Source organism: Ornithodoros turicata, chromosome 6 (genome assembly GCF_037126465.1).
Source record: "Ornithodoros turicata isolate Travis chromosome 6, ASM3712646v1, whole genome shotgun sequence".
Classification (NCBI taxonomy): Eukaryota; Metazoa; Arthropoda; class Arachnida; order Ixodida; family Argasidae; genus Ornithodoros; species Ornithodoros turicata.
The window spans coordinates 74,081,176-74,099,122 of record NC_088206.1 but is presented as its reverse complement, the minus strand read 5'-3'; the positions used below and the strand labels follow the sequence as shown (position 1 = coordinate 74,099,122).

Here is a 17,947-nt window from a genome sequence, read left to right as displayed (position 1 = left end):
TTACTGGGACATTTTCAAAAAGCGCAATCAGTCTTTAGACCGCAGCGTGAACATTGTGAGGAGAAAGGCAGGTTTTTATTTTAACCACACTACCAAAAAAGACTATGTGGCAGCAAAATGACATTTATTAAAGCCCTCAAAAGACGCTCGGGTAACACGGAGTAAAAAAGCCGTTGCAAGCTGTTTCTTTTTTGCCTACTTTGAATGAGAGGAAAGGCAGGTTCAGCCCGAAGAGTGTTCTTGAACAGCCTTGTTCTGGCGTACTTCCTGAGCGTGTTTTTCCTGAAAGGGATAAATGTGCTTCACCATGTCTAAACACCACATTGATGCTCACCTTTTCCTGCAACCTTTCCTGCAGTTCCTTGTAGATGGCGCAACGCTTCTCCTGGGCTGTTTCCAGCTTCTTCTGCAAGTTATCCCGGCGCTCTTCAACTTGGGCATCCAGCTGTTTTCGTACCTCCGCTATGTGGGCATCCTGCGTGACACACTGCGCTACAACGTGGCTCAACATGGCTAGGGTTGTGTACGCACATGGTTTTTGAGTCTGTCTTGCAGAGCTCCAATCTGAGACTCACGCAGCTCAGCTGCACTGTCCAGCTTCTTCTGAAGATTGGACAGTATCTCCTGCGATTGGGCATCCAAGGACTTGCGCACCTCTTGAATGTGTGAGCCCTGCAATGGAAATCTCTCGTCTCTGTCTTGTCTGGCTTATCCATTGGCAAAGTTACATGTTCCCGAAGCTTATCCTGGATGGAGCGAATGTGAGCATCCCTTCTCTCTTCTGTTGTCTCCATCTTCTTGAGCACGCTCAGTCGTGTGGCCTCCTGGAATTCCTGCTTGGATTCTTCCTTCTTCTGATTCACTCCTACCAAGCGGGTCAGTTTCTCATTTATGCTGTTGAGCTTCAATGCCTCCAGTGTCTGAAACAAAATCACCCCTTCCATATAGGCATAATGGGAGATTGTTTCCAGTGCCAAATCAACACTTTTTTACACTATTCGCTCAGAGATTTAACGGTGTCAAAGAACTATCGCAGTGTGGACGCGTCGTCTGCTTTTACACGTTTATTCCGCGTTCAGTGCAGTAAGGGGAACCGAATAGTATCGTACCATCGCGGCACAAGTGATCTTCCGGTGCATATACGCAAGAATTACGGAAAAGAACCATCAAATCCCAACATTGGCCCACGTGTTATTCACACTAGAATGGTGACAGTCCCGCCCCCTATAGGTCGATCTCGCAGCGAATGAACCTGAACCTGAGCGAATACTCCGACGACAGTCGTCAAAGGATATGTGCAGCAGCAATGGGTGAAATTAAAGATTCACAGTGGAGTGCAAAACATCTTTGGGCCAGCAGTATACAGTGCAGGGGGGTACGACTCCATTTTGCTGGCGAGTTATCTCGTGAAATTATTGTACATGAGATAGTTACGCCAATCCGACTCACTCGAAAGGCAGGCACTGTAAAGCAATCTATTCATTCCACAGTCTGAGGCCTTCCTAATTTCTTTTAGGATTTTGGCAAAGTCGCTCACAACATTGCTCGTCAAGGCAAAACTACACTGCATACTATAACAAAACAAGTCTGGTACGTAGTCATCATGTGCCAGACGTTAATGGCACTAAGGTGACCCCAAAGATCCTTTTTACAGCATCAGCTGTACAGTGGAGGGGTAATCCTTTGGTAGGCGTCACTATTTCAAAGTTGGCATCACCGCATTATCGAAAACGGGAAGGCAAAGCAAGCCGCCTCACTAAACCAACAAAGTTCATGAGGTCTTAGGTTAGGTCAGTGCCTTGCCTCTGCGAATCCGTTTTGATGGGGAGCGAGGCTAGCTGTCACAGCCACACTATTAAACTAACCTAAAGTGTCGTAAATTGGATTGTATAGATCTAGGTTAGTTTAGTGTGGCTGTGACAGCTTGACCTGACTTCCCACGTCTGTTTTCGATAATGCGGTGAAGCCAACTTTTAAATGGTGATGCCTACCAGAGGAATGCCCTTTACAGAGATTGCGGCATTCGCATGTCCGCACAAAACTCTTATCGCAGGTGCAGTCAGCGCTGGGAGTAACAAGGAGAATCCCGCCAGTTTACTACGCAGCGCATGGAACAACTAGACAAGCCCCACTCGTTGCCACTTGAATGTACACTCCGTACAGCTCCACACAGAAGACGTTGCACAAGACTATGTCCTCCGTAAGACATCACTTCTGTGTCTTTCCGAGACATGGATGAAGATTGAGAGACCGATACAAGTCGGCGGCTTCAAGTGCTGCTACGGGGTGCGTCGGCAAGGGCAACCAAGCGTCCGGAGTTGCCATTTACCTGCATGCCAGAGTACTAGCTACACCACTTGAAGTCACTCTTCCTGGAGACGACGTCGGAGAAATTTGTTCCTTCTCACAGGGCTCATGGTGGCTGTGTGCTACTTCTCGCCGCGCGTTATCGCACGCTGTGGATTCCAGACAAGTATGTCACAAGCTATACCATCTATCCCAGTAAACCATATACGTCCCAGTGACACCTGCGAGAGATCCCATTTTGGATATAAGGATATCCCACGGGACATCCAGGAGACCAGGATTTCGGCACTTTTTGTAGATCCCAGGAACATCCCTACGATGTCGCCATGAGACATTTGGGCGAATATGGGATGCTTTTCAAATGTAATAAATCTTATTCTAGTTTCCACGCCATACTTTTGCTTGATACATCAGAAGGGATGACGACACGGGGTTATACCTACCAAACATATGTGAAGGGTATTTAAAGGTGCTTTCACTTTACCTAAAATAAGAGCTGACTCTCTTTTTGGCCCCTCCACCGCGTACGCGGATTTGGAGAGAAACCAGAACATTCGCCATAGCATCTGTTGCCGAAATTGCCGGAGCAAATGGTTGTGCACGTTTATTATAAGACTTTGGGGCGTTGACACTCATTTGTAATGGTGAGGGGGGAGGGGTGCATCTTTGCAATTAACTCATATCTGCAGACTCAAGGCATACCCAATGACGTTTCTGGCATTCCTTCCTATCCAATATTGTGTTTTCAATTCAGGCTATTGTCTATAATGTGGTTACCTGCTGAGTGGAGCTGCAAAAGTGATCGAATTCCTCTGTTGCTTGTCGGGCGTTACGCACAGATAAATACGCTGCACGGCCAGCAGAACGCGAACGATAGATATATAACGATTGTATTTGTTCCCCCATATCTAGTTAACTTTCACAGAAGTTTTTGCTTGCTCCGAGCACAAGAAAAAAGTTGCCATCGAAACATATGTCAAGCATCATATATTGACTCGTATATCTCCAGGCGACGTCCTGGCGACATCCCACTGACGTTCAATCAGTGCCCAAAATTTGGTATATACTGGATCTTGCACGGATACCCCTGGGATCTGCAGGCTGCTGCTTTTCAAACATCCAAAGCGCGACATCCTACAGACGCACATGGGACATCTGTTATTTACTACGTAAAACCGAAACGCGATTGTTGTCCCGGGATGTCCCGCAGATATCACATGGATGTCCAGATATTCAGGACGTTCACGACCTTGTAGAGATATCCCAGGGATATTAGTGGTTTACTGGTTAGGGTCACTAAATAGGGGCTGTAGTACCATGCACCCAATGTACCTTTTTTTTTTTTTTTCAACGCTTCCGCGCATGCTCTGTGACCCTGACGGACCCGAAGAAGGTTAGGTTAGGTTCTTTGCGCCAATCGTGTTTCGCTGGACAGCTGCTAGGATACGACGTCCATTACCCTACGTGATACTGTGTGAGCGGACGTGCTGCACGAACAGTAACGACACACCATCAGTAGCGTTGCTTAGGGGGAATTGGGGCGCTCATTTCAAGGCAACACGGCCTAGCACTCAGAAATTGACGTTGGTAAACGGACTGAAGGGGAGGGCTGCGTTCCACGAATGCCTCCTACTGAAAGAAAAATAGGACCGAAGGTGGCGTCCCTTTGATGGATCCCCTCAAGACCTTGTTCGCGCCTAGCTTCTAGCGTAGTTCAACTCGAGACGAGTTCAGAAAATCCCAGTGCTCTTTGCGCACGCATTGCATCCTGGGCGCTTGAATCCTTCACATTTCGTTTTCGCTGACCTTGACACGTTATGGACAATGGACCGGTTGGGGAGAAATCGGAACGGTTTGGAGGTTTCTTTCGTATTAGTAAACTCCCACAGTTCAAAGCGACGCTAAGCACTCTGGGATTTTCTCAACTCTTCTATTGAGCTAAGCTGACACACCTCCCCACTGACTTCCAGGGTGCGTCATCTGAAGGGACAAACCAGCCACTCTCTCACTCATACACACATTCATACGACGGGATCGACGCGAGCGGCAACTGTTGAACATGAGAGAAGTGATGTTCTGAGGCTTTGTATGTATGTTGTTCCTGCCTCAGAACAGCAGTTCTCTCAAGAGCAGTACCAGCCTGTGATCTACCTGGGACCTCACGCTGACGCTACAGGGGAACGCTCGCTGATTTGTCCAGAGAAATGTTGTCAGCTGTTCGGGGTTCTGAAAAAGCATTGCTCTTTGCCGCTTACGGCGGCAAAGGGACAGGGAGCTGACCCCCACTGACCGGCGAACCAGAACGCGTTCCCCCTGTAACGTCATCAGTGAGGTCCTCCTCGTTATACCCGGAGTGAGGGTGAACGCGCTGTGACCACGACCATCTCTATAATACACGACCATAACACTCGCCCGTTCGCCTATGCGACTTCCGTCCGCGCCTCGAGGAGCGGAAGTGCCGTATTTACGCGCGGAGCGCCCGCCAGGGGCGCCACTTGCAGGACCCAGAAGAGCGTTTGTTGTAGCTCAGCTGTGTGCAATATGAGTGGTCCTTGTGGTTAATTCTTCGTGCGTACATGTTTGTGTATTGTCGCAGGTTCTCTGTTCATGTAGAGCTAAGAGTTCTGAAACGAAATACTCAGAAATACGCTGTGCTCTGAAGCGTAGGTGGCATGTAAAACTCGCGCACTATGTGCCGTACATCGTACACATAAACTTGGCAGCAGCACCTTGTGTGTTGGGCCAGTTATCATCAGACTTTACGTTTCACGTGAGAGGCGTTCCGTGACAGGGCAGTTACAGAGAATGGGTGAACGCGACCGTAAGAAGAAACTGTTCCTGGCAAAGAGATGACTGACACCTGTTACGACGTCCAACAGAATTTGTTGTATAAGCAAGCACTTCAGTTTTAAATTAGCAGTTGTTTGTTTTGTTTTCCTACTTATTGGTCTCTTTTTATTTTACTTTTACACTTTTTTTTTCTTCTTTTGCGGTTTGCCATTACAATGCTCTGCTAACCTTTATTATGCTGTTCGGATAGAAGCCACTCTGAGAATTTTTCTTGATGGTGGCTTTTCTGCGACGCTACCTTTTGGTGCCTTTTTTGTGTTCGTTTTGCACTCCTGGGAGATGCAAGGCTGTGTAAACTTCGTGATCACTAAACGTAGGTACCGTAGCCACGGTGCCACGTCCGAGAATTTTGCGCTTTGCGCCGATGCTAAAGTCTTCGGGCTTGAAATGCCGAGAACACGCAGAGTTCGAGCTAGCATGCAGGCGAAAAACGATTTTAGATGGAGAGTTTTTCGCTCTTGTTGCAGACAATGGTCGCGGCTGATTACTTTGTTGTACGAAGCATCTTCATCAAATTTAATGCAAGCCTTTGCTCATCGACACCAGTGAAGATGCTGTTCTCCTCTGCGAATCTGATTGTACGGCCGAACACAAGAATCCTAAGTGATGCAGTCAAAAACTTCTAATATTAAAATTACCGTGATAATCTAACAAATAAATGCTATTTTTCCTTGCTGACTCGTTGTTATGTTCATCGATATTTCTGTAATTCCAGATGACATCTTCATCACAGTATTTATGGTACTAGTTACGGCATTTAAACAATGTATATTTTATATTTAAATACTCCTATCGAAAAGTATTTATGAAGAGTATTTAAACACCCCTTTCAACAAAGTATTTTGTATTTATATTTAAATACTCAAAAAGTGCATTTATGTCCACCCCTGGTCGGAGGCCACGGTTCATTATTCGTTTTTTAAGAGAGATGCGTAAAAGGTACTCAGCTATATTAGATGCACTGGAGACAAACACTGTCCACCGCGTGAAAAATAGCAAAAACCAAACGCGAATGACGGCAGCAACGGTATCCGCATAGCATGCGTCGTCTGCCGAGGGTCCCGTATTCAACGCCACAAACGCGCGGCGGCCGCTTGGCGAAACTACATCAGTGGCGCTGGGGCTATGTGCGAGTGTGATGGTCGTGGCTGTGACATGTCTATGTGAGTTTTTTTCCTGGGAAACAAATTGCACACATCAAAGCCTTTCCCACTGTTCGGTAAAATGACACACACACTTTCATTAGTTTTTGGATGGCCCTATGTAAGGAACACGCCACCGCTCGCTTAGTTCTCTTATTGCGATCAACCAATATTTCAGTTTGTGCTGCTCAAACGGCAATATCTTTTTTGCCTCAAGGCAATCAGGAACGCGAGGATGCATCATTGGTGCTTGTCTTTTGTAATCTCGTGTACGAGCTTTCGAGCCGTTATTCGTATACTAAGGAGATCGTTTCCATGAAAGTGAAATATCCTTGTGTTTGAAATTGCTCGTTACAAGCGCACTTTGTGGTGTTGCCTTCTAAACACATCACAATGCATCCCATCTGGAAATAAACTTACGGTTTAAACGACAAACTATTCAATAAAACACTACTTTGGACTTGTACCGTAGCGAGACGATGAGAAGGCTAAAAATCCTACGTCGGGTTTTTAGAGATGCAAACTATTCAACTCGGAAAGCACCGCTAAGATTTTATGCGTGACAATCTGTGAATTTTTGAGCCAATTTTGCACGCCAGCAGTCCTCTGCAAGCATGTGATTTTTTCTGCGTGTAGTAGATCCGTGAGCATTTATGCGAAAAAAGACGAACCTGCCTCCGTTCCTCAGCTTCTTTGAGCTTCTTGTCGATATCTTCCGCAGAAAGACTCTTGGGAGTCGTCTTCGGTATTGGGCTTTCGATGCAGGGATCCGCCAGTACCAGTTCATACTTCATTCCACCTTTACTTTCTTCCGTAGCGCGGATTTCACTCGCTAATTACAAGCATACATAAGTTGAAAAGTACACTTGCAGAGAAAGAAATCAGTTGCTACCATCATGGGGAACCAACAAAGAAGCTCGTGCATGTCTACTGCAAAAAAAGAAAAAAAAGCAGCAGTTGTATTTCCATGCGGGGCGTCATCGATCGTCCAGCGAATGACTCAGAGGCCGTCTAGACGGCGGAGGCGCCACCGAATCATCCCATCTTCAACACATGTTACGGTAACGAGGTCCTTCAAAATATCTGTCTTTGAAGAACTCACCAAAGTGTGCGGGGCCAGTTCTTCGTGGCGGCCGTACCAGAGGCTTCAGCACCAAAGGCTGTTTCTTTGGCTCTTTAAACGGGAGACACAAAGCTCTTTTACCCAAATATGGTTGAAAAATAGATGTTCACCCCCCCAAATTCAATCAATTCGTTGCTGATGGGCGGATAAGTTCCAAGAAACCACAACGGCATTTTTCGGGAGAGTGCTAATTTTCCCACCATGTGCACGTGCGTGTCTTTGCTCCCTACAAAATCCGATGGACCCCTCGAGAGATGGGAGAAAAAAATGAAACAAGACTGATTAAGAGGAGCACTCTGGTGAAACTAATTTAAAAGGAAGGGGATTTCATGGAACCCGATATCTGAGGATTATTTTTTTCAAATATTTCAATCGCGAGAGCCGAAAAAGAGTCCCGGCAAGGAACAATGTGAAAACACTTACCCAAGGCCGCTTTGCACGATTGGCAAAAACATCGTAGAAAAGCGTTCTTGACCAATTCTGTCACAATGGAAGGCACGAGCATCGTTCACGTCTTGTGGGAAGAACCGTACGTACTGAGTGTGGACGCAATCCACCAGGGCGGCGCTACAGCCGACATATCGAACGCTCCCTAATCTCCCTCTCATAAAAGTCTCTACGTGTCCAGGGATCGGAACCGTTATATTTTTCCTTTCGGTTTGGGTTCAGGTTCAGCTCCGCAGCAGCGCAAAATATCGGTTCGAACCGGTTCATGAAAGTGATTCTTGAGCAGACTGACATGAGCTAGAAGCAGCAAGCACATCCTTACGATTCTCAAATAACACACTTTTGTTGTTGCCGGCACAGCAGTGGTTCACAGATGTGCATTTCACCCATCAGGGACTGGCCCTTATTTTCACACGCCCGAAATGAGAACAGAATTGGAGTTGCTGGACGACAAAAATCGCGTACAAGGAAGCCTACAACTGCGAAAAGGAAGAAGTCCTTTCTGGCCACATATAATCTGCAAGTGTGCCTCCATGGGCGTTTCGTTTACTGTTTTTCTTATGGAAATATTATAGCAAGCCTCGGTTTAGTCAGGTTTTAGCCCGACGTAATTCAGCCAACCATACGGGTTGCAGTTTTGTTTTCTTCAGGTTTAGAACTTGTTTGGCAACGCGCTTCAATCCGCTATGGAAATCGTAGTTTCACATTACGTCTCAATCATTTCACGAACCGGTAGCCGCAAAATGTTCTTTTCGTTCAGTTCCGGTTAGATTTAATGCCAGAAGAAAAAAAAAATGGTTCGGTTCAACGAAAAATACGGGTTGTTAGCGGTTCCGACCCCTACGGCTTTCGGCTATCGTTAGAGCGTGGATAACGTTGGCGGCATCGGCGCTGCATGGTTCAGATGTCTGAAAATGTTGTGGCTTTTAGTTGTGGTAAAGAACGGTCCATTTGGAAACATTTTATTCCTCGTTGAGCACGGGATCGAAAATCCCAGTTTGGGACCTCGAATGTTCTTTATTATTGTCGGCGGTTTCTTTTTCGCTTGGACCAGCCATTTGGAATCACCTTGAGGAAGTAGACAAAAAGCGTGATAAGAAATATGTATGTTCCACTCGAGGAAAACCATTTTAATTTGCTCATCAGTGTGAGCACCCACACGGAGCTAAAACGCCTAATCAAAAGCGGATTTTTATTGGGCGAAACAAGTCAATATCGTTCCTTTACTATATTCCCGCGCTAAATATTTAGAAATTACATATCCGCCGCAATTTTTCATCGATACCAGAAACCGTGGGTATTTACAAAGGCCATCTCCAGCATTTATCACCTGACCGTCGATTGCCTTTTTCTCGATACGGGGATGGGATGAAGAGGAACTCGGGTTTTATATAAAAATCGAGAGGAACATTCTTGACGCCACCTTCTGAAATTATCACGGAAAGTACCAAAAGGAGGTCCAGCAACTCACGCTGTCGGCTGTACAGTTAATTATTTTTATTCCGGTATTAATCGAAAGATCGAACTCATCTCAATCATTAACGTAGCCAGCAAAATATTTCGGGGAGGGAGTTGAACGTGAACCTCCTCTCTGACTACGCCGCTGTCTCGTGTATATCGTACGCTGACCGGAAAGAGAGTCATGTTGATCACCGCCATGAGAGGAACAACTGATTTCTTTTGGATGTCAGTTTGCAAATGAGAAGCACTTACGTTCCGGCGATCCAACTGCATCTGACAACGAAACGTGTCAATTAGGTCTTTCAAGAGTGAAATTTATTGGTAGACAAAGGATATCGGCGGGCAAGAAAATGTTCCGTATAGGCAGAACAAAGGTTTACAAAGAATGCGTTCTCAGGTCTAAACTGCGCCCATTGCAACATTAACCACAGTACGGAGTGATCATATATAGCCTACCTGAAGCTTCCATGTTACGCAGGTTGAGAGACAAAGGCACTCTAAAACAAACAGGGAGCAAAACTCGTTGTAACAACTTTATAGCTGCCGCCACCCACACACTGTCGGATGGATGATGGCTAGTGGCTTTCGGCGGGCTGTGGATGGATGGCTGCAGATGGCTGGATGAGTGGATTGTAGTGGCACAGGCTATCGCTGTCCAGCGGCCATCGGCCCATGCCCAGCTTATGGTGGGCTACCCCCCCAGCTCAAAGGGAAAAACCATACCACGCCAACTTTCAATCGTGCTTTCAATGGAAGAATAGTGGGGAATAGGCAGGACTGGAGTCGTGTTGATTATCGCGGTTCCGAATCATTCTCTCCATCACGAAGTGACCAAGTTTGAAATGTAAGGAAATAGCTCTCCATTTCATTCGGGGAATATGCGTGTTATCCTGAAAAAGCTCGGAAGTTACTCTGTTGTAAGCGCCAGGAGGGTATCGAGAGGAAGGGTGAAGACACTCCTACCGGGGGAAGACGCAAGTGATGCCACAGACCCAGAAATCACGAGAGTTTGGGAACGGTTTCCCAAGATTCTGCGCCGTCGAACGGCTGATCCGGAACATATTTATCACGTACACAGTGCTGCTGTAGGTAAGGCATTCATACATGTTGTGTCGAGCCGTTATTTTCTAATTGATGCATCGCGTATCCTCAAGTATTTCGAGGCGTCGAGTGCGTTTGCGTGCGCTATGTTTTCTGAGAACGTTAGAAATTGCTCTTTTGCTGTTCAGAGCTATTGGTGAAGAACGTAAACCCAACTTCAGAAGAAGCCCTCATTTTCGAAGCAAACCCTGGGCCAGGTGTTCTCACGAAAGCTCTCCTAGAAGCTGGCATACCGCAACTACGTGTCTTTGAGAAAATCCCTGTATTCGTTGGACATCTTGAGGTACTTCCCAGTGGCGCATTTTTCTTCAGGGGGTCCAATTGATGTATGTTGACAGCTGCTTAAGGAACAGTACCCATCACAGCTGGATATCGTACGAGAAGATTTCCTCCGCCTTGCTAGCATTTCTGCGAGTGACGAATATGGAGTTACTGAAAGGACGAGCCAGCTTCTCAGAGGTGTCCCTCATTTACCCTGGAAGAATGGTACATGAGGAGACATGGCATGACATGGGACACTCACAATAATACATTTCCCCTCTCTAGAACCAGTGGTGAGGGTAGTTGGAACATTGTCCCGCAAGAAAGAAGTCACTTTCCTGCGCTTTCTTCTGCACGTTTTGCCTCAGCGAGCATCCATTTTTGCAGTAGGGCGAATTGACTTCCTCCTCTTCATTTCCGGGCTGGAATACACGGTGAGGTTCTTTACAGGGCTTCTCGTCCTGCTACACATTTTTGTCTTCCGTTTCTGTTTTTGTTTAAGAGCTATTTTCAATACCGGTTCTGGCGTGCACTCAGCAGAGTCACGTGGAATGGACCTGCAAAGCTCTACAGCTTATAAAAATGTCACCATTAATGTTTTGTTTCCAAATCTCTACACGAGGAAAGTCATTGCCTCTGCTCACCGCATAGTAACTGCGTGCCCGCTACATAAATTAACGCGAGAGTCAAAGCCATTGGATGCATCTTGCACATATTTCTTTCCTCTTTTTAAATTGTGCGACACAAGTTTCTTGTACTGTCTGGCTGGATAACGTAAACTGCAGAGAAGTACGAGGGTGAGTAAAATATTAGTTTCAGAGCCACGGCCGCACCAAAGTCTGTCCGACAGAATTGGCTCGTATGACCTTCCTTTATATAAACCTCCTCCACAAAGTCTCAAAAAATGCTGACCTCCTTTCGTGCAAACCCCTCGCAGCACCTGCAGACCTTGTACTATCAACCAAAAGAGTGGTGACATCCACCAGCCTGAATTTGCTTTCTGATAATGGATATTCTCGTATTTTTGTTCTTTGCGGGGTTAGATAACATTTAGAGCTTTCGGTAACAAACCCTTTTTATTCCACTTTATTGCCAGATTCATCACACTTTGTCGAGGAGTCAACGTCTGTGGTGGACTTTTTTTAATGCGCAACTAAGATGACCAGTGATGGGGAATGTACTTTATTTTAATGGGAAACATTTTTTGTTTCACGGAAGAGATATTTCTGTACTGCGAGAGAATCTAAACGAGAATCTTGACCTTGCTGTCACCTCTGTGTTGGTCACAGACAACTGAATGGTGTGCCAATCCAACATAAGAAGGGTAGCGTCAGAAGGGTAGAATGCGACCAGTTTCAGAAACAATTGATGGCCGACTACTATCACCAGTCGGCCAGAGGAGCAACAAGGAGGAGAGGTCAAATTCTTTTGCTCGACGAGTTTCTCAAAAGGAACAGTTTTGAGCTCAAATTTTTATCTCAGATTTGGTTCTGGAAATTCTTCAAGTACATCACCACCAGCAATGAGGTAAAGTATCGCCACTGGCAATTCAACTCCCCATTCATCATGTCTCAACAAAGCTGTTGAAATTGTCAACTTTCTACTGTACTCAAAGTACCCATCTCCCATAAAGAGCTGGTGGAAAAATAGCGTGTGTGCAGGTGGTTAAATTGGGAAATAACCACGCACAAATTATGCCATCTGTATTGGTTCAAAACCATGAGCAAGCACTAAACAGCCTAGAAGCAAGCAATGCAAGCTAGATTTCAAAGGGGTAAATTCTTTCAAGTACTTTGCTATTGTACTGAGTGTACAAAGTTAATTTGCAGTATGGTGTACCGTACCTGAGTTTAACTACAATCTTGGAGTACCTTATCTTGCAACACGTCATCCTCGGTAAATGTTCAAGTTTTACAGCGCATAGAAGCGAGACTCACCAATGGGAGAGGGCTTTACTAGGGATGCTTTGTATCACCCATAGAAGTTTTCCTCGAGTACTTTGGGGTGCACATCTGTCAACAACCCCGCGGGCTTTGATGAATAAAGTTTTGCACGATCACATACCTCGCAAATTTTGTAGCCTGGCTCTGGAACCCTTAATTAGTGCAAAATTTCTCATTTCTTTATCTTGTTTCCTCAGTACATAACATCAACCAATAAAGACTTGAGGAGATATCGTGGCATCAGCGTCCTCTACAAGTTGTTTTTCGACATTCAAGTCATAGACAAAGTAAGCAAGTGCGAGACATTCACTCTGTGCTACATTCACTACCTTGCATGGTTAAAATCTATGCCATCCCCGTCACACTGCCAGAGCTTGTTCCTGTCCCAATACAAATACGTTGTCCCAGCATTGGTTCCCAAGGGTGGAAATCAAGTGCATCAAAGACTCACCCGCCTTGTCTATAGCATTTCCATATATGTACATATGGAAATGAATCCTGGTTTATGCAACGAATGACAATATCAAATCAAGTGCTCAAGGTGTCTGACATTATCGAGAGTCATCTCGTAGAAGGGCGCGCTGTTTCTGTTCGGCATCATCAATTGAACAACTGATCCTATTGGAAAAGGTGATCCAATTCATGGAGAAATCACCAGCTTCTGTGGCAGGACGACTGCTTTCCATAGGTTTTCCGAACGAATGTCGGACAGGACATGTACTAACCCCCTGTCTCCATGTGTGTCCATAATTGCTTCGCAACACTAACGCGAAATCAGATGAGAAAAAATCGGAGTAATTTGGTTGTCACAGACTACCAGTAAAGTTCCGCTTTGATCATCTTGCGAAAAAACTGTAAACGACAGGAACATTGGTGGGGGAGAACTTTTCTCTAACTTTTAACTTGACTCATTGTTTTTGCTTTTCTGCTAACCTCGCCGGAGCTACCACCTTGAGCAAAATTGATCTCACGACAGCTTCCGTCAGATCCCCATTGCACTAGAAGACGTGACCAAAATGGCTCTCTTTGAATTCACGCGGATGCCATTTGGACTGTACAACGCGGCGAGACATTTTAACTATTCATATATTCTTTTCTTACGTCGAGCGGAAGAACGTGCCGAGCACTATCTTCGCTCGCTTATTGGCTGATCACCCGCCGACAGCCGACGCCACGCCATCAGCCCCGACAGCTGACTACCGCACTATCTTCCATCGCTTCGTCAGCCCTTCTCTGCGACACGTCCCGAGGTTCAACCCGGCCAATAGGAGTACGATCTACAGGGTGTCCCACAAAATGTGTCATTGAATTCGCCACCTAGAATCATGCGGTCAATAGCATTTGTTCTTATTAGGTTTTTGCCACCTCCTAATGTGAATGTCATGTACTCCAAGTTTAATTATGTAAATATTTGCGAACTGAACTCGGAAATTTGCCAAGTAAAGGTCACTTTTTTACCCCACCAATATGAAGAGCGTACCGAATTCACTCAAATTCATAATAATTCACAGTGATATTCACGAGCTATCCCATCGGAAAAAACTCACTTGTTATCGCCCTCCTCCTCCTCTCTCTCTCATCATCGTCATCTCCCACACACTCACCGTAATTCTGGCGCTCGTTGGCCTTTGTGCCATTAAACTTACCTGCTGAGTTCTTTGCGCTGTCTGCAGGCTACAGTTCCCCAACACGACATGTCCTCTCCGTGCCTTCTCGGAAGGCCATTCTTCATTCCAGAGTCTTTACCCCCTACAGCGGCCCTCATCCCGTCATCAAAAGGTTGACTGTCGTCAGGATTCAGAAGGAACATATCGTCAGTATTGACTGACTGAAGCTCGCTTATTTGGAGAACGTGCCTACTCCTCGATCTTCGTCCCGCTCTTGAGTTCTTGAGACTAAAGCCCCCGTCCTATTCAGTCTGCGTCCAGACATTCTATCGGTTTTCTCTCTGAGTCGCAATAAACACTTCTTCAGTTGTCTTTATGGATAGCTCCGGAGCTGTGCAGTATTGTTCATATTTTGACTTAATGGAGCAACTGGGTGACAAGGGATGTTCCACGCCTCTAATCAAGTGCCTCAAATCCCATCGAAGGTAAAGTGTACCGGAACGCCACTAGAACAAGACATTTATCATGAATGCACATGAAGCAGAACACTTTCGTGTTATTGGATATTCGAGAATACCGCGCAAGATTTCACCCAACGTGACATCCCCTTGTGTATTTCAGGTGCCTCGACGTTTATTTCTTCCTCTTCCTCCAAAGTGGAAACCAAAACCAAACAATGTAGGCTTCATGCCCTTTGATGGTACAACGATCGAATTTTATTGCCACGTTCATTTGTTCCAGGTGGCAGTTGACCATGACAACTTGTTTCTTGTCCGGCTGACTCCACGAAGCGATTTGTTCGAGCTTCTCACTCCTCCGGAGCGTCTGCTAGAGCTGGTCTTCTTTATTAGGCAGAATATGGTCAAGCGCACCGCATATGTCATACCCACCCTTGAGTGAGTTGACAGGTCCCGCAAAATATTCTCTCATATCTTCTTGTTCCAGGAAATGGATCCCCGGCTGTGGTCCTCGACTGATACACTGCGGAGTGAAAGTGTTTAGCAGGATGGGGGATTTAAGCCCTGACCAGATGCTGACCCTCTTCCAGCAGTTTTCCGCGCTGAGCGAATATCAGGACTCGCCATTCATCGCTGCCGTAACTCGGGAAATGCGGGAGGAAGATCCATCGTACCCAGAGTTATAAGAGTTTCTCACGAGTTGATCTGTGAGAGAATGGTTTTCATAAATTGCATTGTGCCACGCAGAAATATAATCATTGAAGAGATAGACCCCGACTCTTTGGAAGAGAAACTAGCTTTCGGAACTCCGGATGGTTTACGTTGTTTTCAAGGAGATGACCCTTCGTAGGAGGCTGTTTTCGCTGCCACGCCTCCTTCATACGCAGCCTATCGCAAAGGGTTTATTCAGATGATGTTATCTGTAGGAGACCGCCACTGTTGCTAGCAGGCAGATGTGCTGTTAGGTCCCATCCAAGCAGTCACCGTATATTTGATGTTATTGCGCTGTGTGATTTGGGAACATAGCCTACAGCGTGGTGACGCCAGTGAATACGCTGGATGAAATCTGCGGGAGGTCACTGGTATGCGTTTGTCTGCTCATCGTAGAAGCTAAAGTGACGCAATTTTTCTTTGTACTGTTGTTCATGCCCCTATACAAGCAGCTGGATGCCGCTGCTACTCATCAAAGGCGACTACACCGCAGTAACTCTACTCAAGTCCCGAAATCCATCTAACTTTTTACGAACAGAACTCGGAAATTTGCATAGTAAAGGTGGCGTTTCTTACCCCATCAATGTGCACGGAGGGAAATAGTCCAACATTATGCGTTTCGTTTGTCCCACTGCCTAGCACTCGTTCTGAGTCCGACGAAAGGATGTTTCCCACATACGGATAGTAAAAAAAGACAGTTATCGAATCCGCTGGGATCATGCCTTCCCTCTCGCCCTTTCAAGGACTGACTGAAACTGGCCGAGCGCTAGGTTAGTAGGTAGGTTGTTTGCGTTCGCGTCATCTTTGGCTATTTTGTCCGATGGGATAGCTCCTCAATATCCGTGTCAATTTGATAATTGACACGGATATTGAGGACATATTGTGAGTAAATTCGGCACGCGCTTCACATTGGAAGAGTAAAAAAGCGACCTTTGGCAAATTTGAGAGTTCAGGTCGTAAAAACTGACATAATAAAACTTCAGTTAGATGATATTCACACCAGGAGATGGGAAAAACTGATAAGATTAAAAGCCGTTGACAGCGTGATTCTAGGTAACCAAGTTTTTTTATTATAATTTAATGACAAGTTTTCTTTCCTCCCTCTCTAAGGATATCAGAAATATATGACACCGGAACCTTTGCCGTGACGCTGACTGTTTTCGGGTCTTTAAATGGGGCTTTAGTTTAAGGAGCTGATGGGGGAATAAAAAAGAGGTCGTCAAATGGCTGTCCACTGAATATGCAGTGCTTATACTTTGGCAAGTCGATTTTCGGGGACCCAAGTGATCGTCTGTGTCGATGATGGCCCTACCACTGACATAGACTATTTGAAAGATGGTGGTGGTGATGCTAATGAAAGGTGTCGGCCTCACATAGGTGGGCAACGTCACCACTAACGCTCTGCGGGTACCTCCCAGTTTCGACGTCGACATGGCCATGCAGCCAATGACAAATCGGGCTTCGTTAACAAAACGGCTATAGCAATGACGTGGTCTTTGTAGTCTGTGTCCAGGATGGACCTACCACTGACTGCAGCCACCTATAAAAGAAAGCCAGCCAGGCTTGCAGCCGAGGCTGCCCGTGCGGCTGAGGACAAATCGGGCTTTACCTTATGTAAGCCCAAACGTACGTGTCGTATGCAGGTACAAAAGATGTGAAAACCAATGAGTCGCCTTGGAGACTTGGCCTGGGCGTAAATCATTTTACACCTTTATTTGCTAAAAAAAAAAAACACCCTTTTCTATTCCGCAAGGAGAGCATTACTAAAGGTGTAATATTGACATACACCACGTTTTATCCAATGTCGATCATTAAGGGTGTAAAGTGGGGTGTTGAAACAGGTGTTTACCGTCTAATACACCCACCCAATTTGGATTGGCAATATGGTGTTTTATTTTGTGAGAGAAAAATTATGCTGGTTTCACAGCTCCGCTCAGCAAGTAATCACATTATAGACGATAACCTGAGATAAAAACAGGGATGTTAGAAATTTAGCTTATGATCTTTGACATTCCCGTCACCGTTACGAACATGATCCATCCGACACGCCAATATAGGCTACTGAGGTTGCCCGAGGTACCCTCGGTACTCATGTTGGCGACACATTGCGCTCGGGTTGGAAGTCTGCCGTGTTCACGGTGCTGAGTACGTCCAATTATATGTGTCGACCACTGGTCTCGGCATTTGCTAGCGAATAATTCCATCATAAAATACTCCCCTTTTAAGGGTGTTCTTGTTTTGAAACGCCCATTATAACGGTGTTTTATTAGAAATACAGTTAACTAAAGGGTGTATTAGAAAACACCCATCATTTGAGTGTAAAGGCAACACCAAAAAGGTGTGCGCCGTGGGACAAGCCATATACACCAAAAAGGTGTAAAAAGTTTACTGAGCGCATCCCGGTCGTGGCTCAGAAAGATTGTAAAAGAGAGTACCTGGAACGAAGTACATTGAGCGCGTTGGGTAGAGGACGTCAGGAGTGAGACTGCGTTTCAGTTTGGGAGTGAGACATCGCTTACTCGACTTTGTTTACTCT

The 17,947-nt window shown here is 45.8% G+C and overlaps 2 protein-coding genes across 5 annotated transcripts; one reads left to right on the top strand and one right to left on the bottom strand.

Annotated features, from left to right (window-relative positions):
• Positions 1-107: 107 nt before the first annotated feature.
• LOC135397400 (stathmin-4-like) lies at positions 108-10,010 on the bottom strand. Of its 2 annotated transcripts, none has more exons than XM_064628987.1 (7): positions 9,787-10,010; positions 9,583-9,603; positions 6,971-7,131; positions 729-920; positions 532-672; positions 335-475; positions 108-282 (listed from the first exon to the last, which is right to left on the bottom strand). In XM_064628987.1, exons 1-7 carry the CDS (start codon positions 9,797-9,799, stop codon positions 223-225), a joined length of 729 nt encoding a protein of 242 aa, XP_064485057.1. In that variant the 5' UTR covers positions 9,800-10,010; the 3' UTR covers positions 108-222. The 2 variants fall into 2 exon arrangements, with proteins under 2 accessions (XP_064485057.1, XP_064485056.1); XM_064628986.1 differs by lacking the exons at positions 9,583-9,603; positions 9,787-10,010 and adding exons at positions 7,402-7,473; positions 7,846-7,973.
• On the top strand, positions 9,960-15,471 carry LOC135397398 (dimethyladenosine transferase 2, mitochondrial-like). 3 transcript variants are annotated; one of them, XM_064628984.1, is made up of 8 exons: positions 9,960-10,419; positions 10,560-10,714; positions 10,797-10,917; positions 10,978-11,126; positions 12,833-12,922; positions 14,864-14,920; positions 14,984-15,138; positions 15,188-15,471. In XM_064628984.1, exons 1-8 carry the CDS (start codon positions 10,209-10,211, stop codon positions 15,384-15,386), a joined length of 1,137 nt encoding a protein of 378 aa, XP_064485054.1. In that variant the 5' UTR covers positions 9,960-10,208; the 3' UTR covers positions 15,387-15,471. The 3 variants fall into 3 exon arrangements, with proteins under 3 accessions (XP_064485054.1, XP_064485053.1, XP_064485055.1); XM_064628983.1 differs by having other exon boundaries at positions 10,770-10,917; XM_064628985.1 differs by lacking the exon at positions 12,833-12,922 and having other exon boundaries at positions 10,770-10,917.
• The last annotated feature ends 2,476 nt before the right edge of the window (positions 15,472-17,947 follow it).

What these genes read in the sequence shown, in the direction of transcription:
- LOC135397400 (XM_064628986.1), bottom strand. Translation starts at nt 7,927, where the DNA reads ATGCTCGTGCCTTCCATTGTGACAGAATTGGTCAAGAACGCTTTTCTA. An exon ending in AAGCTGAGGAACGGAGGCAG is followed by an intron (nt 921 to 6,970) that starts GTTCGTCTTTTT and finishes ATTTTGTTTCAG; the next exon opens with ACACTGGAGGCATTGAAGCT. An exon ending in AAGACAGACTCAAAAACCAT is followed by an intron (nt 476 to 531) that starts GTGCGTACACAA and finishes TGTGTCACGCAG; the next exon opens with GATGCCCACATAGCGGAGGT.
- LOC135397398 (XM_064628983.1), top strand. Translation starts at nt 10,209, where the DNA reads ATGCGTGTTATCCTGAAAAAGCTCGGAAGTTACTCTGTTGTAAGCGCC. An exon ending in TTTCCGGGCTGGAATACACG is followed by an intron (nt 11,127 to 12,832) that starts GTGAGGTTCTTT and finishes TTGTTTCCTCAG; the next exon opens with TACATAACATCAACCAATAA. An exon ending in ACATTCAAGTCATAGACAAA is followed by an intron (nt 12,923 to 14,863) that starts GTAAGCAAGTGC and finishes TGTGTATTTCAG; the next exon opens with GTGCCTCGACGTTTATTTCT.